General features: G+C 34.6%; 1 protein-coding gene across 4 annotated transcripts in view; it reads left to right on the plus strand.

The window, feature by feature from the left end:
- The window catches only part of LOC136032219 (long-chain-fatty-acid--CoA ligase 1-like), a 139715-nt gene that overhangs the window by 46676 nt on the left and 66438 nt on the right, over positions 1-26601 (plus strand). For all 4 annotated transcript variants that reach the window (XM_065712432.1, XM_065712433.1, XM_065712434.1 and 1 more), the window contains 3 exons: positions 2892-3285; positions 10934-11133; positions 20002-20220. In XM_065712432.1, the coding sequence (XP_065568504.1) occupies positions 2892-3285; positions 10934-11133; positions 20002-20220 (813 nt within the window). The remainder of the gene's footprint in view (positions 1-2891; positions 3286-10933; positions 11134-20001; positions 20221-26601) is intronic.

Genomic DNA, 26601 nt, shown 5'->3' on the forward strand with positions numbered 1-26601 from the left:
AAAACTTAAAACGAACAGAAATTACTCCGTATATGAAATGGGTTGTCCCCTCCGCAATCCCTCGCTCTTTACGCTAATTCTGCTTTTTAAAACAATTAAAAGCTTTAGCGTAAAGAGCGAGGGATTGCGGAGGGGACAACCCATTTCATATACGGAGTAATTTCTTTTCGTTTTAAGTTTTAATGTCGCTCCTTACTTTAGTTTAAAAAACTAGTTTATTTTATATAATCTTGAGAAGGCATGGGGTTTGTCAGTCCGTTTCTTGATTTTGTCATCATTGATTCAATTTATGGGTACACAATGAAAACAAGAGTGACACAAGGCAAAATGCATAGGACATTAGAGGTCTTGGGCAAAGTATAGTTGAAGTTTAACCTTTTCGCCAAAAATTTATTTAGCGAGTCTCACCTTGACCAATTTTCAACTATGTTATGATTTCAGCTTCAGAAAATTAATCGAGTCCTGTCTGAAAATTTTAAAAGCAGTCTGTGTAATCAAACAATCAGCAAATAAGGAAAAAAAAATGTCACTTAATAGAATATTAAATTCCTTGAATGTAAAAAAGGAAGAAAAACATTCAATGGTTCATAGTGGAAAATTCTAGAACAAAAAGTTAGTTCGCATTATCAACATATTGAAAAATAATTTATTTATTTCTTCTGTATCAATTAGTTCTGCCACACGGCCTTCAAAAATCCTGTACACCATTTTGTATCTCATGGATTTCCTGACATTATTTGAAAAACGATCAGGAATTTAAAAAAAAAGAATTTCTTTTTCACTCTGAAAGTAAGGAGAGACATTAAAACTTAAAACAAACATAAATTATTCTGTATATGAAAGAGAAGAAGTTGCCTTGAAAACTGTGGAAATGATGACCCAATAACTAATTTTGATGTTCCAAACCTTTCTTCTAACAAATAAATCTCCAATAAATATTTGTAGGGTTGCAATTTGTAGGAATAAATGCCATTCTCGAAGTACTTTTTTGAGAATATTTAACTTGAACATAAAAGATTGCAGTGGGAAAAGTGATTGGTAGGCCAACTTCTCATTTAATAAAGCCTTGGATCAAGCAGCTCATAGTATCAAACCGCAAGTTTGAAAAGTGACTTTTTTAATCGAAGCTGAAACTCCAAAAACCGAAGTTTGAGTACAATATAGGCTAGTAACAAAAGAGCTCGTGCCACAAAGAAAGTGGCGCGTCCTAACATCAAACAGTTCGTGGTAACGAACTGTAGTAAGGAGCGACCCGGCTCAATAGTAACCGAAACTCTAAAAACGGAATTTTTATAACAATAGTTACATCAAAAGAATCGCATTTTGATGTTGATTTTAAATATATAAGTTTCGTTAAGTTTAGACTTACCCATCAAAAGTTACGAGCCTGAGAAAATTTGCCTTATTTTCAAAAATAGCCGATGTATTCTCATATGGGGATGGGATTACATAATTCTCAAAAAAGTGTTTTAAGGCTACGTTTTCGTGGTTTCTATAATACGTTTTACAAGCAAATTGAATGGATATTTAGATGATCTGTGGTTCATCCTCTGACCTCCTTTCAGCTTCCCTTTTCTTGCGAATGCAATGGTTTATTTGAAAAATTAGAGCTTATTTCGAAAAGCACGAACACTAAATTATCTCTTTTTCTCGAAGTATTGTTCTGCAAAAGTTAAACTTTTGACTTAAGAGTGGGGTTTGAGGCGGTGGTAACTTTTCTCATATTTAGGGTAGCAGGGGGTATCGTATTAGAAATGAACAGAAAGTAAAAAAAAGGTTAAACGACATTAAAATTATAACCAAAAGGAATTGTTCCGTGTCCGAGGGGCTACCTCCTTCTTAATATCCTTCTGTTTACGCTAAAGTTTGACTATTCGTACCCAATGCTTTAGCGACTGCTCCAACCCTATGACAAATAATAAATCCTATTGGGCCCTATATGAATTAACTATGCAATCCCTAGATAAAGTTTCATAACTATTTGAAACTGGAATAACAGATACAATGTTTGCAAAAAGTCACGGTATCATTGTATTTGACTTGTCAGGTACTCAAGATACGAGTATTGTCCGAACGAGCTCTTCACGCTTAGAGTCTACCTTTGTCGTGCGTAGCTGTGTTGGCCTCAGGCGGCTTGGTGCTGCGGTGAGTTATTAGTAGTAGCATTAATCTCGCTAAATCAGCTTGAAACCAACTAGGAAATTACCCCCGACGGTAGTGTTCTACTAGACCTCGCACCATGAACGCGAATAAAATAATTAATGTATTGGATCCGTATATTTCCAAATACAATTTCTATTGCATACCCTCAGATTTCCTTAAACATATTCATAACGCTAGCAATCCTATTATCATTGTTAATAGTCGTCCATCGAATGCGAAGTCGGGTCATTGGCTATGCATCTTTCAAGCATAGAAGAAGAAGAATATAGGATTTTTCTATCCTCTTGGCCCACCACATGCATTCTGCATGCCCCACATTGCAAACTTCCTTGAAAGCAGTGAGAAATGTATTATTGAAAATATTTAACATTACTCAAAGCATGGAAGAACCTTTTCCAGCCCATTAGCTATACATAGTAAAATTTTCAGTTCAAATGTTTTCAAATGCATTGATAATTAAAACGCTTGCAACTACCCATTGACTACATTCTTTGCCCTTAAAAATGTTTTATGTGAAGTACTATGAAATTTTAGCGTAAAAACCGGGGTGGATGATTTGGCAGCCTGCCTCGTATACGCAACAATTTCTGTTCCTTTTAAGTTTTAATGTCGCTCTTTGCTATCAATTGAAAAACGTTTTTGTTTTTATTTAACATAAATAGGCGAGGCTATGATGGTAAGTAATTGTGTTTCTATTTGGTCTTTTTTGATTGAGTATGCTCTTCTAGGGCCCGGATATGGTTCACTATTCAAAATTTGCTAAAGATGGGAAAGATCTGAAGTTCATGCGCTATCTTTACGAGGATACACTCACCATTTATGATGCTGTTCGTCGTGGTGCTAAAGAGTCCAACAACGGTAACATGCTTGGATGGAGAGACTCGAAAGATAGTCCTTACCAGTGGATGCGCTATAATGAAGCCCTTTTAAGAGCAAAAAATTTCGGCTCAGGACTTGTCAATCTGGGCCTTCGACCTGGGTCTTCCACTTTGGTTGGTGTATATGCACAAAATTGTCCTGAGTGGGTCCTGACAGAGCATGCACTTTACTGCTATTCCATGGCGATTGTCCCTTTATATGACACTTTGGGACCTGATGCTGTAAGCTACATTCTCGATCAAGGTAAGAACTCGCAATTCTTCCTTTGACGATTAGTTCAGTGTTCATTTATTTATTACTGTTTATATTTTCATTTACTTAGACAAGCATTTATTTATTTCGATTAAGTCACAAAAAGTAGTAAGCAGTGACTTCCAAAAAAAGAGAAGAATATTCACAGACTACAAAAAGTTTAAAGATCTGCAGCGAATGTTTAGAAAAACTGAGAAATAAAAACGCAGGAAAAAAAACGAGACGGATTGAGGATAGATAAAAAATGGAAGGGAGAAGAAGGGAGGACAAATGGATGGATAGGGATGATTAGAAAAAATCTTTTGACTCATTAAAGGGGTTTTGAAAAAGGAAACGAAGCCTTACTTTGAAAAGAAGAAGACAGAGTTGAGTGGGCGTTTAATGGAATACTACCCGAAACTGCCGACAAGAAAGTAACTACCCACCTTCTCCCATGCGCTGGATTAAACTATGTTACTGTTTAAAATTTCAAGCTTTATTTTGTGCCTTCACTATGACAGATTTAAAATTGGGCCTGGCTTTATCACTTGTATCTGCCGAACTGCTGATGCTAATTTGCTACGCCGTATAATTGACATGTCTAACTTGTTTATCATGAAGGGCAATGTTGGTTATGTGTATTAAGTCACAGCCTGTGTAAGAGAGGTTTTTGTTTGTTCTTTTACTCTTACTAAGATTGTAGTTTTAGACTTATATGTAATGAAAAATATAACTGCAGTTGAAAATGCGTATCAAGCATTCAACCTTTTCTTTTCTTTAGTTTACAAAACTAATAACTGAATTTATTTACCACGTACAATTGCAAAGAAACAAATTAAAAATCTTTATCGCATCAATCAATCCTTAAATTTGAGTAGTTAAAACGAAACATGTTTAATTTCAAGGCATTCTACAATCAATCACGGATATTCACTATGAACACAGCTGTTTTTCCGGATGCCCTTCCTTCATAGGGCACCCCTTCCAATATGACGCTAAAATTACGAAAATTCAACAAAAAATACTTTTTCTTTTCGTTCTGAAATCCCTATGTCTACCTCAAGTTATTTGAAAATTGAACTCGCTTCTATCTTTTTAATAAACTTATTTCTACATAAATAATCGAGTCTCAGCTATGATTCTGTAGTTTTCAAAATGTTATTTGTTTCATGAAATTGTTGACTTACAAGCATCGAAAACAGTTGCTGTTTTATGTTGTTTTAAAGCATATGGATAATAATTTGAACCTAAAAACTACGGTTCAGAAATCACTCCCACTGGCAGCCCGAATTTGCTTTCCAAGTCTAGATATCCAGCCAATATCAAGCCAATTCTCGCTCGCTTGCCAGTATTGTTGTGACTGTTTTCAGCCATCACTGGAATCTGAAGCTAGCAAGCTCATGAATAGTGATAGCGTCATTTGCTGCTGTATCCAGGGACGCACCCATGGGACGAGGTTGCTTCGGACGAATTATGCATTATCTCTTGCTTTGTCACTTTGTCCCATCCCTCCCTAATCGAAATAGGCTCCTACATAGAAAGGGTTAGAGGTCCCAAACTTCCAATAAATCTTGGGGCCGCGTGATGATTTTTAGCTTACGGTCTACTATTGGGTAAATTAGGCACACATTTTTAATAATACTTCTGCATTCCTGGGAGGATAATGTCCTGTAATTATCAAGGTTCTTTGTGCTCTGATTTGTATCTCCGACTATTTTTACTGGTGTCAGTAAATTATCACTGGAAATATAATTTCTGGTGCCAAAATTCCAAGGGAACCTATGACGATATTTTTTTTCCTCTCTTCTTCATCCCAGATGCCATGAGCATTATTTCCGACAACACTCAACGTAAATCAAAAGGCTCTAGATGCGCCTCATTGATGCGAATAGCATGCTTTACTTGTCAACAATAGAGGTTACCAAAATAACCTGGACTTAAAGTAGACCTTTATTAAGGTGGCTGTGAGATTGGAGGTTTCAAAGGAGATTTCCAAAAGTTTATGAAGTTGTAACTTATAATGAACACTGAGTGAATTTTAAGCATTGCAAATGGTAGTCATTTCGTGGAAATTGTCTATGTATTAAAATAAATGACGTAAATAAACGAAAGTACCAATTAAAGATAACTCTTAGAATTGAGAAATCCAAAAAATACAGGTTCAATTTTTTGCTGTCTATTTTATGTTACCAAAAGAGTATGGGTGAATCTCACAAGAGTCAAACCTGGCGCTAGTGTTGAAGAAAAAACAACTTTCGACGTCGTCTTGTGTTGGTGTCGCTTGGTATAGTTATCAGTTAATAATAATAATTAATTCAGTTCGTGCAGTTGGTAAAATTAGTGTATTAATAAGAGTGTGATATCAGTTCCTGACAGGAAAAAAGATTATAAAGCTTGAAAAACCCCAAGGGTCGTCAAACGTAGATGATCTTGATGTTTTTTTGCCGACACTAGTGCCAGTTTCCATATTTATAAGTTACCCGTACTTTTTCGTATTACTCTTGTCACTTAACGTAAAAAAAGAAATAAAATCTATAAAGGCTCAGATGCTTCGACCTAAAATGCCTTTCTGACATATCACGCATTACCAACATTTCCTTTGGTACACCCTCCCCTAAACAAAGGGAAAATTGAACTATGTGATCCTCGCTGTTCCAAGTCACGACATGTTTCCACTACTTAAGTCAACGCGTTCTGAATGACTGGAGGATTAAGCTACTAGGTTATATTGAAAAGGATTTTGTTAAAAACTTGGTCGCATTCATTTTTGAACCAAGAAATATTAACAAAGAGATGTATTGGAGTTTCTCAAGCTTTGCACATCATTATACCTGAATATAATGAATGTATTAAAAACACTCATAAATGTAGTGCTATATCTCCTTTAGTTTTTTGAAGTCAGAAAACACTGGCTAACGCTTTTACGAATTATTTAATGAATATTGGCAAATTCTTATTTTGCTACGTTTGGCATTTTGATGCAATTCTCTATTGATGCAATGAATGTACTTTATTCTTAACGTGTTGACTGCCATTCAATTTTGTTATGATTTTTGTTATCCAGTCTAAAGAGCCAATGTGAACTGATCATATTATACTATTAAAAATTATTATTTCTTTTACAAATTTTTATTTTTGTGAATAAATTTTGTTTAATTGTATTTTCTGCTCATTTAATAGCCAAACTGGATTTTTTATTCTCTCTCTTGAGGCTATCTATTCATATTTAACTGTACAGTATCGAGTTTCCTCGTAGTTGTACAAATATGGCAAGTAACGAAGGGACGAGATAACTTGTAGTAGGCGTCCTGGGTAAGTAAACAACCTTTGAGATATCTCGTAGTTGGCAGTCAACGTTTTAAACACATGTAGGAAGTGTTTAATGATTATAAGTAAATATTTGCTTAAGTATATCTGAGATTATAACTCGATTATTTATTACTCTTATCTCTGAATAACTTTCATCGGAATTTATAGATACTGCACTTTTGAAATAATGATTTAAACGGATGTTTTCAACACAAATAATTTTGATGTAAAATACTTAGTAATTGAAAGTTTATTAGTTAATGAGGATGTATGCAACGCTCCCCTCCGGATAAAAACATCCGGCCCTCCCCAACCGTTGTAATTCAAAAGGTGTTATTAAGCATTTCTTGTCGAAGGGACACTTATGACCACCCTATTAAAAAAAGCTTGATCGATTGGCCTGTTCTACGTCCTTATTTGAATTAAATACAAAAAAACAAGTTTTTTCAACTGAAAGTAAGGAGTGACATCAAAACTTAAAACGCACAGAAATTACTTCGTATATGAAAGAGGCTGCTTGCTCATCAACGCCCCGCTCTTTACGCTAAAGTTTTTTACTGTTTTAAAAAGAAGAGTTGAGAGAAAGAGTCAAACTTTAGCGTAAAGAGCGGGGCGTTGATGAGGAAGCAGCCTCTTTCATATACGAAGTAATTTCTGTGCGTTTTAAGTTTTAGTGTCGCTCCTTACTTTCAGTTGAAAAAACTTGTTTTTTTGTATTTAATTTCTGAACGTTTTTGAATCAATGCATGTTTTGATTTTGGCTCTCCGCAGAGGAATAATCAAAACGAAATTTGAATAGTTTTTTTTGGTGGGGGGCTAAATGGCTTTCTCATAATTTTGATCGAATGATTTTGAGAAAAAAGAGCGGGGGCGAAGCCTAGTTGCCCTCCGATTTTTTGGTTAATTAAAAAGGCAACTAGAACTTTTAATTTTTTACGAATCTTTTTATTGGTAAAAGATTTACGTAGCTTATAAATTAGCTTACGTAAAGAACTTTTGTATTCTCATGTTTTTATTACATATATGAGGGGATTCGCCCCATCGTCAGTACCTCGCTCTTTACACTAAAGCTTAAATTTTATCCCAATTCATTTAGAATGACCCCTGAATCACAAAAGCCGTAGAATAAATAGTTGAAAAATACTAAAAATACTTTAGCGTAAAGAGCTAGGTATCATAAGGAGGTGAGCCCCTTATATGGGTAATAATTTCTGTTTGTTTTTAGTTTTATTGCTGTTCCTTACTTCCAGCTGAAAAAGCTTTTTCACATTTTTTTTTTTTTTTTTTTAAATAATGCTAGTAAATCCTGCTCTCCCTTCATGGAAGTTTTCTTTTCCCATGACAAATTCTCGATGGAAAGTTCCCCCAGCATATCCCCCTCTTCTCAACCCCTCCCCCCAACCAAAAAAATCCTCCTGAAAACGCCTGTATACTTCCCAATAACCATTACTATATGTAAGCACAGGTCAAAGTTTGTAACTTGTTGCCCCTCCCACGGGGACTGTGGGGGAGTAAATCGTCCCCAAAGACATAGTTATAAGGTTTTTCGACTACGCTGAATAAAATGGCTATCTCAGAATTTTGATCCGTTGACTTTGGGAAAATAATTAGCGTGGGAGGGGGCCTAGGTGCCCTCCAATTTTTTTGGTCACTTAAAAAGGGCACTAGAACTTTTCATTTCCGTTAGAATGAGCCCTCTCGCAACATTCTAGGACAACTGGGTCAATACGATCACCCCTGGAAAAAAAACAAAAACAAAAAAAAACAAAAAAACAAATAAACACGCATCCGTGATCTGCCTTCTGGCAAAAAATGCAAAATTCCACATTTTTGTAGATAGGAGCTCGAAACTTCTACAATAGGGTTCTCTGATACGCTGAATCTGATGGTGTGATTTTCGTTAAGATTCTATGACTTTTAGGGGGTGTTTCCCCCTATTTTCTAAAATAACGCAAATTTTCTCAGGCTTGTAACTTTTGATGGGTAAGACTAAACTTGATGAAACTTATATATTTAAAACCAGCATTAAAATGCGATTCTTTTGATATAACTATTGGTATCAAAATTCCATTTTTTAGAGTTTTGGTTACTATTGAGCCGGGTCGCTCCTTACTACAGTTCGTTACCACGAACTGTTTGATTTCAATATAACGAGTTTTTATTTTTGCATAATGTGCTATTCCTACTGCTCCCACTTCTCTAAATACTAATTGTAGCTCAAAGCCTCGTGAGACCAAGGCAGCTGCACATGCTCTCCGTACACTCCAATCTATTCAAAGCATTACTCTTTGTCTTTCACACGAAGTATCAATTTCCTTTAGTTCATTTCTTACGACCTCTTCCCATCTTTCTCGGAGATTACCTGCTTTTCTCGACCTTCTTACTCAGAGACGACCTGCTTCTCTCAACCTGCTTACTCGGAGACATCCTGCTTTTATCGACCTGCTTACTCGGAGACCACCTGCTTTGGCCCCAAACGGATGGCCGAAAGTTTTTTAGTTCCCATCAAATGGAGAGTTAATATGGTTATAATGGAGAGAATTTGCAGTTTTTGAGTTCCTATCTTACTCGGGAACGATCTGCTTTTTGTTTGACCCGAAATGAACGGCCAAAGTTTTTTAATAGTTTAGTTTTTTATTTGCAGAAATAATTTTGATTGCCAGTCTTCAAATGCTAATCAAGTTTGCCTTTAGGCTTGCTAAAAACGTTTTTCGTACAAACAACTATTTGCTAATAACAATCAAAAACCCCAAAACGTATTTTTCGGTTTATCATCTCCCCTGAAGTGTTTATAATTTACCTTACCGCCTTTTGAATTTTCATAGCCACCTCTTCCCCTCTAATGGTTATACCTTTGTACACTCGTGTTTCAGAGCATACTTGTCTTGAACAGTGAAATTACTCCTTACTGAAACCGGAATAAGACGCAAAGTTAGTACCGTCTACATAAAATATATGTTGCGGACATCTATTCTCTTTTTCTTTGATTTTACAATCAGTATTCTTTATCATAACAAGAGCCTTTTTTAAGTACCATCATGCACATTCTTTAACACTAAAAAGGGTATATGTTTTCAGATCAGAAATGAAAATTTCCTTGCTTTTTTTTCATTCTTGTTGGAGTCACACCAAATTGACATGCACAAACACACGCACTCATAAACTAGGATTGTATTAAGATTGTCTTTTCAGGAGTGGAGGCGACGCCAGATATCCCAAAGCTGGTTTCTTTGGAAAGTGTGTTTTCCTAAGTGTCTTGGTCGAATTTCACATATATGCGAGGCCTACCTTAAGTTAAGCAGAACTAATGTCTTTCCTGAATCGAGTAGAAAAACGCCCATGATATCTTTTTTCACCAAAGCTGTATTTTTAAACTTTTATTTCCATTTTCGATACTGTTTGAATAAGTATTATAACCGATGATCAAGAAAAAAAAGACAATAATTAACAAAACTAGTAACGTTTAATTTGATGACATAAGTAGATTGACAGGAAGTATCTGGGTTTAAAAGAGGCCTTGTTGATAGTTGCATATTCACCTGAATATTTGCAGCGAAGTGTCATACGTGCCTTAATATTAACGGTGAACAGGCCTACTGTTGCGGAATTTTCTTAGCCAAATATGCTGATTTCGACAAATGATAGCCCAGTTTTCTTTGATAAGTTTTATTAACTAGTTTTTGCGGTACCTGGTAGAGGTGTCTTGTGAATCTGTAATTTCTAATGGGATTATTGCTGACTCTACATAAATCCTTTCCAGGATTACCAACACTTTTGATGATGATAACCCCCATTCAATGTTGTTGGCTGCTCTTTATCTCAGGAGATTTCTGACACAAAAGAATACGTTAAGCTATAAGGTTGACGTTAAATTTAGAAAATAGCGGGAATTTTATGCGCGAGTGAAACTGGTCTTTCGTGAAAAAAAAAATGTGACTTTGAACATGACCTGATTTGTCCAATGGAAACGGTAATAAAAATCCGAAACGTACAACGAAGCTCATAAGCTTGATGAATGAAATTCAGACATTTTACCGGATATTTTTTTTTTTGCTAAAGTGAACGTGATAACCGCTAGGCATTTCGAGAAATTGTTCTCTTTTTTGCGTGCTACGAGCTTACTGCAAACGTGAAATAACAAAGTTGAGGAACTTCTTTAATGTTGTGTTTGCAAATATCTTGTCTTGAATGGCTTCACTACCGGTCTATCTGGTACTCATCTACTTGCCGAGCTTAGTGGCATATCAAGTAATAGGTTTTACCCCGAATGCTACCCTAGAAAAGTGTGCGGTCTCATTATTTGTTAATAATTAATTAATTTTAAGTGCAATCTTCTTTATTGCTATTTCAGCTGAGATGCAGCTGGTTATTTGCGAAGAAGATTCCAAGGTCAAACTTTTGCTACAGAAACCCTCGCGTTATCTCAGGAAAATTGTTTGCGTCAAAGAGGTTTATCCAGAAACCTACAAGATTGCAGCAGGTGTAAACGTTGAAATCTACAGATTTGAGCAAGTCGAAAAACTAGGGGCTGAAAAAATGAACAAAGAAGTAGTAAGTTTGTTTTCCTATTTTTTGTATATTTTTCTATGTTTTTCTATTATATTTTATATTATATTATTTATGTACTATTATATTATATGATTTTTTATATATTTTATTATTTTTATTATCATTATTATTATTTTTATTATTTTTATTATTTATCTAATTTTTATTCTTTTATTGTATTTTATTATTATTGTTATATATTATATTATTTTTTAATTATATTTTTCCTATATTTAATTCGTATATTTTTTCTATATTCAAACGCAGCAGTTTGGCTAAATATCTACGCGCACATTCAAAATTTTTCGAGGGGGTGGATGTTTAGCCAAAACGCTAGATTTTTACCGTAATTTCGTAAGGAGTCACTCGTAACTCCACTATCTACCCCCCCACCAACTCTCATGTGCTAATATAGGTAGATATAGCGTAAATTTTCTCTGTAAATAACGGGCTCTTTCGATTCAAATGTCTTTATATTCAGCCATTTATAAACAAGGACCAGAACTTGTGTGGTTTTTTGTGATATTTAAAAATAATTGATAATAGCTGCACAAGAGAGAAAAAGGTTTTTTAATAGCTGCACAAGAGAGAAACCTGTGCTATTAAAAAAACTACCCTTAGTTAAGGTTTTTGATTGGATTCAATAATCGATAATTCAGTATATCTTGCTAATTGCGTGTAAATCTCGTATCTGCAAGCTTTATGAAATGTAGTAAAGGGATTATCTCAGAGGCAGTTTTAGAAGGGGGCAGACGGGGAAGTTGGCCCAGGTGCAGAAATTTTTGGGGTGCAAAATTTCATTAAATAATCTAACATTCATAGTCATTTTTTAATTTTTGAAACTTAATTTATTAAAATATAGTTGAAGGCGCAGTTGGTAGTAAGTATAAGCAAATTGAATCCGAAATTTTCATTTTCCCGTATCTTTTCCAATATAAAGTTAAAAAGGTCAGACTTAAATAAATGAAAAGTTTCGTTAATAAGCGAAAATTTTGTTAAAACTTGGCCTAACAATTTTTGGAAGTCGGGGGGGGGGGGGTGCTAATCAAGATTTTGCCCCGGGCGCAAGATATTCAAGAACCGCCACTGGATTATTCATACAGTTTTTCCTGTCGGATTAAATGGTGCAACTAACAAAATATAAGATTCTGTTAAACAGATACAACTTAAGTGTATACAATATCTTTTTTTTTTTATTAATCTGAAAAATATTTTGATGTTTTAGGTCATGTTATTGCGAAACGTTGATTTTTTCTGTTAACGGTCATTTGGATGTTTTTATGCATATATTCTAGATTTTCTACAAATCCTAAAAACATCAATGCCCGACAGAAAAAGTGCTATGATCAAATTTTTTGGCTTCTGGAATATTCACATTTTTTGTACTAGTTGTTAGAGCATTATTTTGTCAACACTGAAATTGAATCATCACCTCTCCTGAGAGTGCGTCTTATTTACAGTGAATCGATACAAAGGCGTAAAAAAGTATTGAATTTCTTGTTATTGTTTGCAAGTTTTGTGATTGTTGCGTCAACCTTATACCGTATATATTCTAAATATTTCTTCATTGGGGACTAAAAGCAGGAAACCTGAAAATTTATAGGAAACGAAGCCATACAATTCAGTAGACTATGACACTAATTCATTTGCGTTTTCTTGTTGTATTTATAGTCATTATAACGGCGAGAAAAATTAACTTTGATTTGCTACTTTCATTAATTTTCAATATCATTTTGGCGTATGCTTCTATATTAGTAGCAGAAAAAGTTAAGCTTTATCTTGCTTTCAACTGCCATAAAATGCATGATTTTTAAGCTGTATCAGGTAGACATGATTTTATTTTATCATTATCTTTGTATTCATTCGCTTACTAATTTTGGATATATATAATACCTTGTTTGAACTTTTATCCTTTCTTCTTTCTTGTTTACCTTGGAATACCTCAGTTTGGATTGTTTATTATTATTTCTGCTGTTCATCTTAACGTTCATGTGTAAGGAATGACGTCGATCTCCATTTAACTGTTATCATGATAAGGCTATTGCTGGGGTCCTGTTTCTTCCGTCCATGTTCATCACTCCAAGAAGCATCCTCTACTTATATCAGAAAGGGCTAGATTTTCATTAAGATACCCTATATTGCAAATAAATTTAACCTGGCTGAAGTAATTCTTAAGAATCGTTTATCAATGAAAAAATGTATTTTGGAAATTATTCCTTGTTAGGATCTCAGCAGGAGTATCTTGTATGGGGGGGGGGAGTCTCTTCCCCCAATGCTTTCTGCCAGTCGGTAAAATAGCGGCACGAAGCGCCACTATTTTATTCGCTTTATAATTTTTCTTTATTAGGGTAAATGGCCTGATAGAGATATATGACGTAAAATAATAAAAGAAGATAAGTCTCAATCGGTAAAAACGGAAAAAACAAGTGATTATAGTATCACATGGGGAGGGGCCCCTCCCCACCCCAATTCATTTTTGGCTAGTGACGATTCTGGATCTGGGGACTTTGTGAATGATAGATTCTGTTTAATTTCTGTTGGATTTGTATTTATGCTGAGATTGCCTGTGCTATTTCTTATTCTTTTTTGTTCGTCTTTGAAAGACAGAGAAAAAAAATGAAGAAAACGTTGTAAAATGAGGTACCTTAAATTTAAACTTATTTTTGGTACCTTAAACCATGAAAGTTCTGCAGCTTTTTCTTAAAAGCAATTGTTTAAACAAAATATTCGGAAAAAAGATTCACCGGTTTCATCTTTCAGGTATCTTCAGTAAGTAGACACGTCTCCTTTTTATCTACATCTTCTTTATGTTTTTTTTTCAACCCATTTATGTACTCATTGGCAAGGTAAAAAAAACAACTAAAGAACACGCAGGTAAAAAGGAGATGTGTCTACCTATCGAAGACACCTGAAGGACGAAATCAGTGAAGTTTTTTTTTTCGAATATTTTGTTTACTCTTTGACAAGGAATAGTTAAAAAGAAGAGGCAGAGTAAAGAAAAAGTTGTAAAGAAGGAGATATACCTACTTATTGACGGTAGCTTAATCGTGAAAATGATGAGGGTTTTTTTCAAACCTTTTTCTTATGAAATTGGGAAGGCAAAGTAAAAAAGAGGCAGATAATGAAAGTGAACAAGTAAAGTAGACGCAGAAAAAAAAAAGTGGATATATCTACCTAATTAAGATACCTTAATGATGAAAGTGACGAGATTTTTCGTCAAGTATTTTGCTTACATATTGACAAGGAAGAGGAAAAAGAAGAAACAAGAGTGAAAAAATAAGTAAAAGAGAAGTAGAAATCAAGGGGACATACCTACAAATTTAAGATACCTTCATAATAAAAGTAATGAGGTTTGTTTTTTAAACTTTTCCCTTTACACATTTTGACTGCAAAACGGATGAATTTTAGTGAAGACTGGCAGAGATAGGCAAGATTTAAGGGGAAAAAAGAATTTGTGAAAATATTAGCTCTGGCTAGCATTACACAAAAGGTAAATGAACACTCCAAGTTTAACAGAATAAATGAATGAAATAGTGGGAAGCAAATAATTTCCCTTTGAAAAAAAAAATATGCCACTCTTTCCTATGTCCCATTTTGAAGTTCATTTTAAATATATTCCTGTCTCACTGACATAAGTATGATCTTTTTATATTTTACAAGCGCGGACGTTAAGCATTGGATTGATAAGCTTACTTGTTATTAATATTCTTTTCTTTTTTAGTAATGCTCATATACATGCTTTTTTTTACTTTTTGCCAAGATTATCCAAATAAGTAGTGGTTTTTTGTTCGTCTGAATAGATATCACTTCGTCCCCTTGATATAATACCGTTATACGCTGGGAATCCAAAATATCTGGTGTTTAACAATATTTCATTCAGAGAAGGATGTTAAGCTACCACGCCATCTATTGCATTATATTAATCGGGGCGTTTGCCAAGCTTCTTACGAAAGGCAAGATTAGTTGCTCTTAAAACCTGAAAAAGGTTTGAAACTAGGCACATGACTTAATATTTAGAGGGCAACAATTATCCCAAATTAATAAATGTCTGAAACTGCATTTATATCCAAATTAAAGGTATTGTCAGTGAACAACGGGAATTTCTTTTCATTGTTTACGTCAGAAATTATCTCATTTTCCTTCATTGAACAATTTTATGGTTGCGATTCAAAACGTACAGTGTTTAGTAATACTCTATTAAGGGAACGATATTTATGGACCGTGCTCTCTATTGCGTTTTACGTATCCTGGTGGTTCCTAAACTTGTCAAAAATCGCAAGATTAGTTACTCTAAAAAATGTTAAAAGGTTTGAAAAGTATACACATTGCTTAATATTTAGTAGGATTTAAAACTGTCACATCTTAATAAAAGAGTTAAACTGTCTTTATATTTAAATTAAAGCTCTTTTAACATTAACAAAAAGAAACTAACTGTTGGTTCTGACGCGGCTGTGAACAGAAAATTCCCTGAAGGTCCAAATTAAAGACTGCGTATGGATTGATGCCAAATGCAACATTTTTTATATTTATCTTTTTTTTTTAGTTGCTTATTCGAAACGCTTTTTTTTTTACCAATTAACGTGCGAGTGAATAACTTAAAGGTGCATTTGCTAAAAAAAGCAGTATTTTTTAAGAGAATTTGTTTGGTTATGGATGGTCAGTTGTTTTGAAATGCCTATAGTTAAAAAATCATAATTTCGAATAAACTGCTTCCCAATTTGTCAGAATGTATATAAGTGCACTCAAATGCCTACCAGGAATTTTCTCTGTGTGTGGGGGGGAACAATATAAACAATTTTCTTTTGTAATTTGAATAAAAAATACCCTGCAATTTCAAAAATTTTTGGGGGAGGGGGAGTCCCCCCTCTTCCTTGGGGCTTGTCGAATAGAAAATTTTCATCTAGAAATGTTAGAATATTATATGGCAATATATGAGCGACAAAATTTAGTTAAATGAAGGAAAAAAACGAGAATTAATTGAGACTTATAATTGAAAGTTGAAAAATATGAATAATCAAAACGTACTGATAATTCTTTGGATTAAATTTTTATATTGTTGGTATACTATTTTTTATATGTTTTTATGATTATCCTACAGTGCAAAGGTTTCTTTATTGAAACAATAATCATACAAAATAGATGTTTTTCTTAAAAATATTTCGGCAACTAGTCTTTAGGTGACCCAGAAATGCGTAGGTTTTCGCAGCGTCATTTTCCATAACTATTGCAAACGAACCAGTACAAACGAATCTCCTAATTTCCTATTTCCCAACTAAGGAAAAACGAAAAGTGGGTTCTCCCTGAATTCGGGGGTGGGGATATGTCGTAAGGAAAGATGTAAGGAAAACGGAAACTTCTTGGGAGGTTTTAATGAGGAGGGCTTTGAATAGATTGGGATGGAGAAGTAGTGTGCACAGCTGTGTTAGCCTCAAGTGACTTGGTGCTGAAGTTAGTAGTAGTTAGTAGGTGCTGAAGTTAGTTGTTAGTAGTAGTAACAGTAGTATTATTTAAATTCAGAAACCTTTAGGAAAAATCTTTATTTTGCATGCAATCTCGTAAGTAGCATGAATAAAACTTGATAGAAAAAAAAAATGTCCATATAGATTCAGTTATTTATCTTTAGAATCAGCTAGAGAAATTTTACAGACCTAAGATACATTCGTGTACTTTCCTGTGGTGCGACTATATCTTTAGAAAAATCTCTGATGTTTTGGCAAAGAAGTTGCGGGGTATCAATCTATGCCTAATAGGAATGAATGAACACATTTTAATACTGATCTTGAAAGCACAATCATGAAAAAACGAATGCAATAAGAAGAGAAAACACAAAAAGCTTTGAACTATTATTAAATTTTAAATTGCTACTGAACTATTTAAACTAGTAGGTAGGTAGCAAAATTATAGCATAATAAGTGATGCTTTTTGTACATTAGCGTCTGTTTTGCAGCTGTAGCTCGCATTTTTACGAACATAACAATATTGGAATTTGGCGAGTAGAGCACGATTATTGCAAGAGCCTTACATGTAATATACTAGACACTTGAAACCATGCCGTTTTCCAAGAGCTGAAATTGTGGCACTGATGCTGCAAAATGAACACTAGGGTACAACAGACAATAATCGAGTAAGATATGTATTGGTTATGCCACCAATGATTTGGGTTGAATTGTGTGTTGTGTATGAATGGAGAATGTAATTCTATTTGAAGTTCTTTTCATGTGTTAAACATGAGAGTAAAATGAAACGCTTTATTTTCTGATCTTGTGAATTGAAACTTTTTACTCAACTATTATTTATAGGATAGAAGTATAGGAATAAGCTAATCCCTTAATTTTCTTGATGACATAGATTATTTGATTTGTCATTTGTTTTGATAATAAATCAAGCCATATATTATCCTGGATCTACTACTACTACTACTAATAACTCACTGCAGCACCAAGCCGCCTGAGGCCAACACAGCTACGCACACTCCTCCTCCAACCTAATCTATTTAAAGCCTCCCTCTTTACACCCTCCCAGGAAGTTCCCATTTCCTTTAAATCTTTATTTATGACATCCTCCCAACCCAGACAAGGACGACTTGCTTTCCGTGTAGCCCCAGACGGTTGGCCAAAAAGGAAAATCTTCGGTAATCTGTCACCCTTCATCCGTAGAACGTGGCCTAGCCATCTCAACCTTTCTTTCATTATAGCCCCAGAAAGCGGGATTGAACCACACTTTTCGTACAACCTACTGTTTGAAATACGGTTAGTCAGCCGGGTACCCAGAACAATCCGTAGGCAATTTCTCTGGAAAACATCTAGTAAATTTTCATCTGCTTTTCGGAGTGCCCATGCTTCAGAGCCATATTTGACCACTGTCATCATGTAGCTTCCAATATTCTTATCTTGGTTTGTAGACTTATCTTTCTATTCTTCCAAACTTTTTTTAACTGTGAAAAAACACTCCCACCATCACTGCTCCCACCATCTTTACTAATAATACTACCAAGGTAACTGAAGCTCCCAACCTGATCAATCTTTTCGTTACCTAATGTCACCTGTTCATCTTAACTTATTCCTAGCCTTAGTGACTTAGTCTTCTTAACATTAATTTTCAAGCCTATTTCTGCACCCTGAACTCGTAAAACCTCTAAAAATCCATTCATTTTGCTCACACTTTCATCTAATATGCTTAAATCATCAGCATAATCTAAGTCCAGGAGCGTTTTTCCTCCCAATTTGATTCCGTGGCCTCCAATTGCCTTTCCTGTGCTCCTTAAGACGAAGTCCATCGAAATGATCTACATAAAAAGGGATAGAACACAACCCTGCTTAACTCCAGTTGCTAACCTTATTTCCTACCTTAACCGCAGCAGTATTATTCTCGTACATAGCGCAAATCACTTTAATATATTTTTCTGGTATGCCATATAACGATAAGACCTTTGTTAACGCTGTTCCATCAACAGAATCGAAAGTTTGCTCATAATCGATAAAACTAAGGACCAAAGGTGTTTGACAACGAAGGGACTTCTCAATTATTAATCTAAGAGTGAAAACATGGTTGACACATCCTCTGCCTTTTCTAAAACCGCATTTCTCTTCCCTTAAAACTTTGTCTACAGCATGTCTCAGTCTAAAAAGTATCATATTACTTAGTAATTTGCTACCTACAGAGACCAGACTAATGCCTCGATAATTACGACACTCACTCTTGTCACCTTTCTTATACAGTGGTTTAATTAAGGTTTTCCTAAAATCATTGGGTACTTCCCCTTTTTCAAAAATCATGTTCATAATCTTCAGTAGCTTATTCCTAACCTCAGAGCCACCATATTTACGAAACTCATTAATCATACTATCAGCACCTGGGGCCTTATTATTTTTTAATCCTTTTAGTACTGTCGCTAATTCTTCCTCACTAAACAAATCTTCCTTCACATCCAAGGTATCACAAACTTTTTCTTTTTCATCTGTATCTTTTCTTGCAACTGTATCTCGGTTTAGCACATTCTCAAAATGTTCCTCCCATCTTTCTTTAACTTTTTCCTTATCACTAATTGTGGCCCCATTTCTATCTTTAACTGGGACTAGTCCGGATTGGCTACTCCCTTTCAATTTATTAACATGCCGGTATAATATTTTACTATTATGCCGTCTAGCCGCATCTTCCAGATCCTCGGCAATTTTATCCATCGCCTCCAGTTCGCATGTCCTTAGTTCATATTTTAATGCTTTCTCCACTTTCTTTACATTCCTTTTGTTTTCATACGACCTATCACTCAGATAATTCTTATACAAACCCCTTCTACTCTCTATTAAACCTAAAGCTTTTTCACTAATATTCCTAGTTGCAGTCTTTGCACTCTTCCCTAGGACACCATCAGCAACTTCACAAATTGTTTTTCTGAAATTATTCCATCCATCTTCCACATTGTCAAATTTTAAACTCTCAAGTTTAGTACTCAACTGTTCCTGGAATATTTTTTCTCAAATTTTCATCTTGAAGTCTACCAACATCATAACTTTCCGGGAGGGAGTTACCCTTCCAAAATTTCAGCTTTAAATTAACCTTAGACACTACTAGATGGTGATCTTTACTTTTAACATCAATAACGGCACTCCTATACACCCTAGTATCTTGTATTGACCCTGCTAGTCTTTTTTATCCTGGATCACATGTATTAATTGGATACTTCATTCGTTTTCCTTGTCTTAACATTACATAATTGTCAAACTACAGGCGGGGATTTTGCTCGATTAAATACAACAATGATGGGGGTTTGCCCTCCCTCACCTTTCTGGATAGACTGTCATATTCTTTTCAAGTGATCATGAAATATTCCCCATTAGATACCGCAAATAATATATTTATCTCCCTTTTCAGCCCCCACGACCAGATGATCTATGCACCGTATGTTATACGTCGGGTACAACTGGAAACCCCAAGGGAGTTATGTTGAGTCACGAGAATGTTATAGCAGATGTTTCTGCTGTCACTTTGCAACTGGGCGATCAGAGGCCAAGAAGCAGCGATGTAATGTTGTCTTTTCTACCTTTAGCTCATATGCTTGAGCGAACTTGTCATGTCTCTGTTTATATGCAGGTAATCCTTGTTCCATGTTGGTTTTTCGGTGAGCATCGATAGTTGAAATCCACTGAACATCAAGTATCGATGCTCAATATGAGTGTTTGAGGTATCTATAAGGGTATAATATCTACATTTAGATAGTTTACATTATAATAAAGCATATGAACAGCTAAATGAAAGCCGGATATGCTTTTTGAGCTTAAAAGTAATCTGAGCTAGTTAGGGCGTGACCGGTGCTTTAATACTTAAGCCGAGCCGTTTCTGGGATTGTTAGCAGCTGAATTGATTACAGTACCCCCCTCCCGACTCAAATATAAGCAAAAAAGCCTTGTAAAAAATTGATCAACGGGGTAACCTCCCGCTCACTGTCTTCCCTCCCCTAGCCGTGGTGCCAGGGGCAGCTGTCCCGGTTGCCTCCTCCCATTTTGAACGAATAAATAATCCTAACCTAGCCCAGAATAAATAATTTTTGTTTCTTGAACTAAGATCTGCGGTTTTGATTGACCTTTCACACTTAATTCAAAAATGAAATCCCGATATATTTTCTCACCCCTACTTCCTGCATGATTTATTTGTTTTCTATAATGATTATTTTTTTTAGTGAAACCAGTTTATTTTATTCCACAAATATGCTATGGTTGTTATAAACGCAGTTACTGTCAGAGCATTTTTTTCGTTAATATTTTCATGCATCCGCAAAAAAAAATGTAAAATTCCCCATAAAACTGGTAATGGATTACGGTCACAAAGATCGTAATCAAATTACTGATCTGGTGATTAAAACAACTGTAAAATAATCAAAATGCCCAAAGTAAAGGGTAAGATCTCTCTGCGGCTGTATAATCAATTTTTCTTCCACGATAGTTTTTGTCTAAAGTTTTACGGTATGCCAAAAGTGCATTAGCAAGCCATTTCTCCAAGACTGATCGTGGCCGGCCCAAAACAATTTCCTCGAATACTGGAAATTGCTTTATATTGCTTTCTGACCTTGAGTTAATTCTCAGAAATCCGATAAAAAGAAATTCCTTAGATCTAGAGGAGAAACTTAATGGTTAAATATATATATATGTTACCATGTATGTCTGAAATCTAGTTCATGTCGACATTCACTGGTGAATGTTTGAAATTCCTGTTTATCGGCTTGGATTCAATTAGCTTTGCGAGTCAGCTTTTTAAGTCTTATGCAAACTATGATGGTAAAAGTTAAAGTTTGATTAGGTCAGATTAGGTTAAGTTAGACTGGGTTAGGTTAAATCTGATTCTAAATAAAAAAAAGGGTTAAAAACCTAACTTAAGCCAAGCTAATCCAACCTAACCTCGTCTAACCAAACCTAATCTAACCTAATTTGTCATCATCAAACCTTGCATTAAATTGAAAAAATTTACTGGCAACACTGACTAAATCTAAGGAGAAAAGATGTGTTTCGAACATTCACCGGTGAATGTCAATTTGCGGACATTCACGGTAACATAAAAACAAATACTAAACAATTTTGAAATTGCTTATTTGTATACCAGTATTGATATTACGAAGTCTGAATGTTTCATAGAAAAAAAGGAGATTAAAAACATAGATTATTTTAAATTTATTTTACGGATAAAATCTTTTATTTACTACTTTCAAGCAAATCATTTACATACCTTTCTGGAGCTTTCTTGAATTATACTTTTCTTTTTATTAAATGTTTTTTGTTCTATTTCATTTAGTTGTGTACTGCAAACAAGTTGAGTCATTTTTAGTAATCTATCGTTGTGATACTAATAAAACCGAAAATTTATCCGGTCCATAAAACCGAATAAACCGAATATAACGAATATAACCAAATAACGATAAAACGGAAGCAAGTAAAACCAGTCCTTTCCCTAGCAGCCAAGATTATTTCCACCAATTCCTCCAAATGATTCAATATGCTAATAAACAACCGAAAACTTATCACTATCATTCTATATCCTGTAGATTTTCAAAGCCTTTGTTAAAAATATTTTCAGGGAAGACTTCATGAACATACTTAGATTAAGTTTTAGATTTTTTCTAACAAAAGCAAATGTACAAAAACTATACGTATAATAACAGTATTCTGCAGAAACAATCAACATCAGATACTCTATGGCTTTATGGCCGGAAATGCAGAGAGGAAGAAACGAAGAACTAAAGTTAAGAACTCAAACAACCTTCTATGACTACCCTCAGAAAACTTGGCTAGTGCAAATTGCTTTATAAAATTACCGAAGCAACCCCAAATTCCACTAGTACTAGAGATGCCAACTGCACACTGGTGCTAAAGAAATAAAAATGAAATAATACAAAAATTATATAATTAAGATAATCGCTTGATCGTTTACGTTTGATAAAATTTACCAAAAAAAAAAAATTTGATAAAATTTAAAATTTTTAGTTTGATATATTGTTCTTGTTCACAGTTCTAATCACTTTAATGGATTTATCTGGTATACAATGCAGGCATAAGACCTTCGCTAAAGCTCCTCCATCGGCTGAATAAAACGCCTTTTCATAATCTATAAAACTAAAGACTAAAGGAGTCTGATAATTCAAGCTCTTTTCATTTATTGATCTAAATATCCAAATCACCTATTGAGAGTCTTACTCACTTACAAAATGTGTCATAACTTAGCTTAAATTACCAGAGACAGTGAAGAGAAACTCTCTTTGTTTTAATTCGTCAAATGGAAACTTACCCAACCGTAATATATTTTTGAAAATGTGAAAAAAATCGAGGATTCTATTTCTATTGAAAAAACTTCGATGTACAGTTATGTAGTTTTAGTATTGGCGGCTGCTGAATTTTAAAGAAGTAGATGAAAAATCAAAAAAAAAAATATATATGTAAAGTCAAAAAAATATATATGGGAACAAACAGATTAAGAATGTGTATCAGCTTTCCTTTGAAGATGTTGTTGTCTTAGCGAATCGAAAGATTTTCAAAATTTGAATTTGTACTGACGATAACGTTGTCAAACTTAAATAATTAAGTTTGTATATTTACTCTCACTGCTCAACGCTGCGCCACTCATTAAAATGCAGTACTGTTCTTAAAACTTCATAACTTTGAAACAACCAACAGGAAAATCTTTGAAAATTGAGTTTCAGGCACGAATAGGCAAAAGATTGGGGAAAATACTTTTATTTCGACGTCCTTTGTATTTCAAGAAGAGCCTACCATAAGAACAGATTTTGAAAGAAGCTGGGATTGGCCATATCCTGATAGCCATCTTGATATTGTTTTACTTAATGAAGCTACTTTACTTAGTAATAATATAGGAATTCAGCAAATTGCCCGTGAACCAATTCAAATAAGTCGGTATTTAAAAAAAGCAGCTCATTAAATAAAAACTTGAGAGAATACAATTTAACAACCTATACCTAATATAATAAAAGACGTAATATAATATATTGCAATCAAAACTAGATCTGCGTTGGATGGGCAACATCAGGTGTTGCGGCAACCTTTGTTCGGCTTCGTCGAGTAAATTGGTTTTGTTCCTCGCTTCGATTAAACGCTGAAGTTGTTAATGTGCAAGGATTTTAAAATAAATACTAGGTACACAAAATCGCAAAAGTTGCAAACCCCTCATTGCAACTAGCAAAAGTTGTAAACCCATCATCGCTGAAGATTATTGTAGCCTAACAGCCGATTATTACTTACAAGTTCCCTACATGTCTTACCACTGGAACCAAATTGGTCTTACCATCAAATATACCGGAAACAAATAATAGGTACACCAACTATCAAAAGTTGCGAACCCCTCATTGCCGAAGATGATTATGAGCTAACAGCCGACTGTTGCTTAAAACTCCCCTATATGTTCCACAATTGGTATCGGCCCATTTTTGGTTTCAGTGTGTACCTTACTACTGAAGTTGTCAACCCCTTGAAACTTTCAAACTGCAAGATCTCGTGAAGGAATTTTTTTTTAAAAATGGATGACATATGCTTTGATCAGCTCACCAAGAGCTATCGACTGCCGTCGAAAAAAAAAATAAATCTGTCTGTCTTAGTTCAAAAGTTGACTTTTTTGCTTCAGGCCAAGCTTCTAATTTCATTACTTAGAAAGGAGCAACGGATAAACTCTAATTTATTTAGCAATGAGAGAACTTTTAACGTTTAAGAGGCACATCCGATACCATTTCTCTACCACAAACCCAAGTGCAAAAAAACCGAATGATAAACTCAGCTGAAATCACGAACAGAAATGGGTGGAAACAATAGATTTTTGGCCGAAGGCAAGAGTTCTACGAAGCTTTCCAAAATACAAAGTCATATTCATCAATTTGGCCTAAGGTCCACACTTTCCGTAAAAACTGTAGAGGTTAGACCCTTATCACTTTCTAGGAATAAGCTGAAATCGGGGTGCTAGAAAAAAAGAACAAAAAAAAAAGAAAAAACAAATCACGACAAAACCAAAGTGTTGCTCTCGCAACACAACTAAATCGACAATGTTATTCTGAGCCCGTAATTGAACATTGCAACTTGCTAGCTAAATAACTACTGAAACTACACTTTCTAAAAAATACGATACAAGAAAACGTAGGGAAATTCATCAAGTAAGTGCTGCTGCTTTTGCAGTAGCAACGAGGTAATTCACAGCAAGTGAAAAAATTATGAAAATGCAAATGTTTCGGCTCAGACCTCCGATGAGCCATCCTCAATGCAAAAAGAAGAATAATAAAGTGGGTGAAAGTTCATAAAACAAAATGATAAGATACACTGTGAAAGAAGAAAAAAAATTTCACTAGAAAAGGTGACTGCTCTTTTTTTATTTTAAAGTTTTATTTTTTTTTTTCATGGATATTTGTCTATCTTTTTATCCTTATTTTTGCACTGAAAATGGCCGAGTGGCCTCAGCCGAAATATCGGCTATATATCTCGGCCAAAATATTTGTATTTTCTTAAACTCTTTTGCTTTCTGTGAATTACTTCGTTTTTCTCGTTATCCTACCTTCTCTGCTATTGAACAGGCTAGCTGCCAACTCAGTATTTCAATAGCTCACTCTTTAAACGAGTTACCTATTGGATCAGTCTTAGCTGAGTCCCTTTAATGTCGTATGTCTATCAATTTCACTGAGTTTTTTTTTTAACCTAATAACTATTATATATATAATTCTAATCAAACAGTTCGTGGTAACGAACTGTAGTAAGGAGCGACCCGGCTCAATAGTAACCAAAACTCTAAAAAATTGAATTTTGATATCAATAGCTACATCAAAAGAATCGCATTTTAATGCTGATTTTAAATATATAAGTTTCATCAAGTTTAGTCTTACCCATCAAAAGTTACGAGCCTGAGAAAATTTGCCTTATTTAAGAAAATAGGGAGAAACACCCCCCAAAAGTCGTAAGATCTTAACGAAAATGACACCATCAGATTCAGCGTATCAGAGAACCCTACTAAAGAAGTTTCAAGCTTCTATCTACAAAAATGTGGAATTTTGTATTTTTTGCCAGAAGACAAATCACGGGTGCGTGTTTATTTTATTTATTTATTTTTTTTTCTTTTCCCCAGGGGTCATCGTATGGACCAAGTGGTCCTAGAATGTCGCAAGAGGGCTCATTCTAACGGAAATGAAAAGTTATAGTGCCCTTTTTAAGTGGCCAAAAAAATTGGAGGGCATCTAGGCCCCCTCCCACGCTCATTTTTTTCCCAAAGTCAACGGATCAAAATTTTGAGATAGCCATTTTGTTCAACATAGTCGAAAACCATAATAACTATGTCTTTGGGGATGACTTACTCCCCCACAATCCCTGGGGGAGGGGCTGCAAGTTACAAACTTTGACCAGTGTTTACATATAGTAATGGTTATTGGGAAGTGTACAGACGTTTTCAGGGGGATTTTATTTTGTTTGGGGGTGGGGATGAGAAGAGTGGGCTATGTTGGAGGATCTTTCCTTGGAGGAATCTGTCATGGGGGAAGAAGAATTCAATGAAAAGGGCGCAGGGATCTCTAGCATTACTATAAGAAAACAATGAAAAATAAACATGAAAACGTTTTTTCAAATGAAAGGAAGAAGTAGCATTGAAAATTAAAACGAACAGAGATAATTACGCATATGAGGGGTTCTAAAAATACTTTAGCATAAAGAGCGAGGTATTTAGGAGGGGATAAATACCTTGCTCTTTATGCTAAAGTATTTTTAATAATTTCAACTATTTATTCTACGGCCTTTCTGATTCAGGGGTCATTCTTAAAGAATTGGGACAAAACTTACGATTTAGTGTAAAGAGCGAGGTATTAACGAGGGTACAAACCCCCTCGTATACATAATAAAAATATAAGGTATGAAAGTTTGTCACGTAAGTTAATTCTTAAGTTACGTGTATTTTTTACTAATAAAAACGTTCATTAAAAATTAAAAGTTCTAGTTGCCTTTTTAAGTA

Source organism: Artemia franciscana, chromosome 10 (genome assembly GCF_032884065.1).
Source record: "Artemia franciscana chromosome 10, ASM3288406v1, whole genome shotgun sequence".
Taxonomy (NCBI): domain Eukaryota; kingdom Metazoa; phylum Arthropoda; class Branchiopoda; order Anostraca; family Artemiidae; genus Artemia; species Artemia franciscana.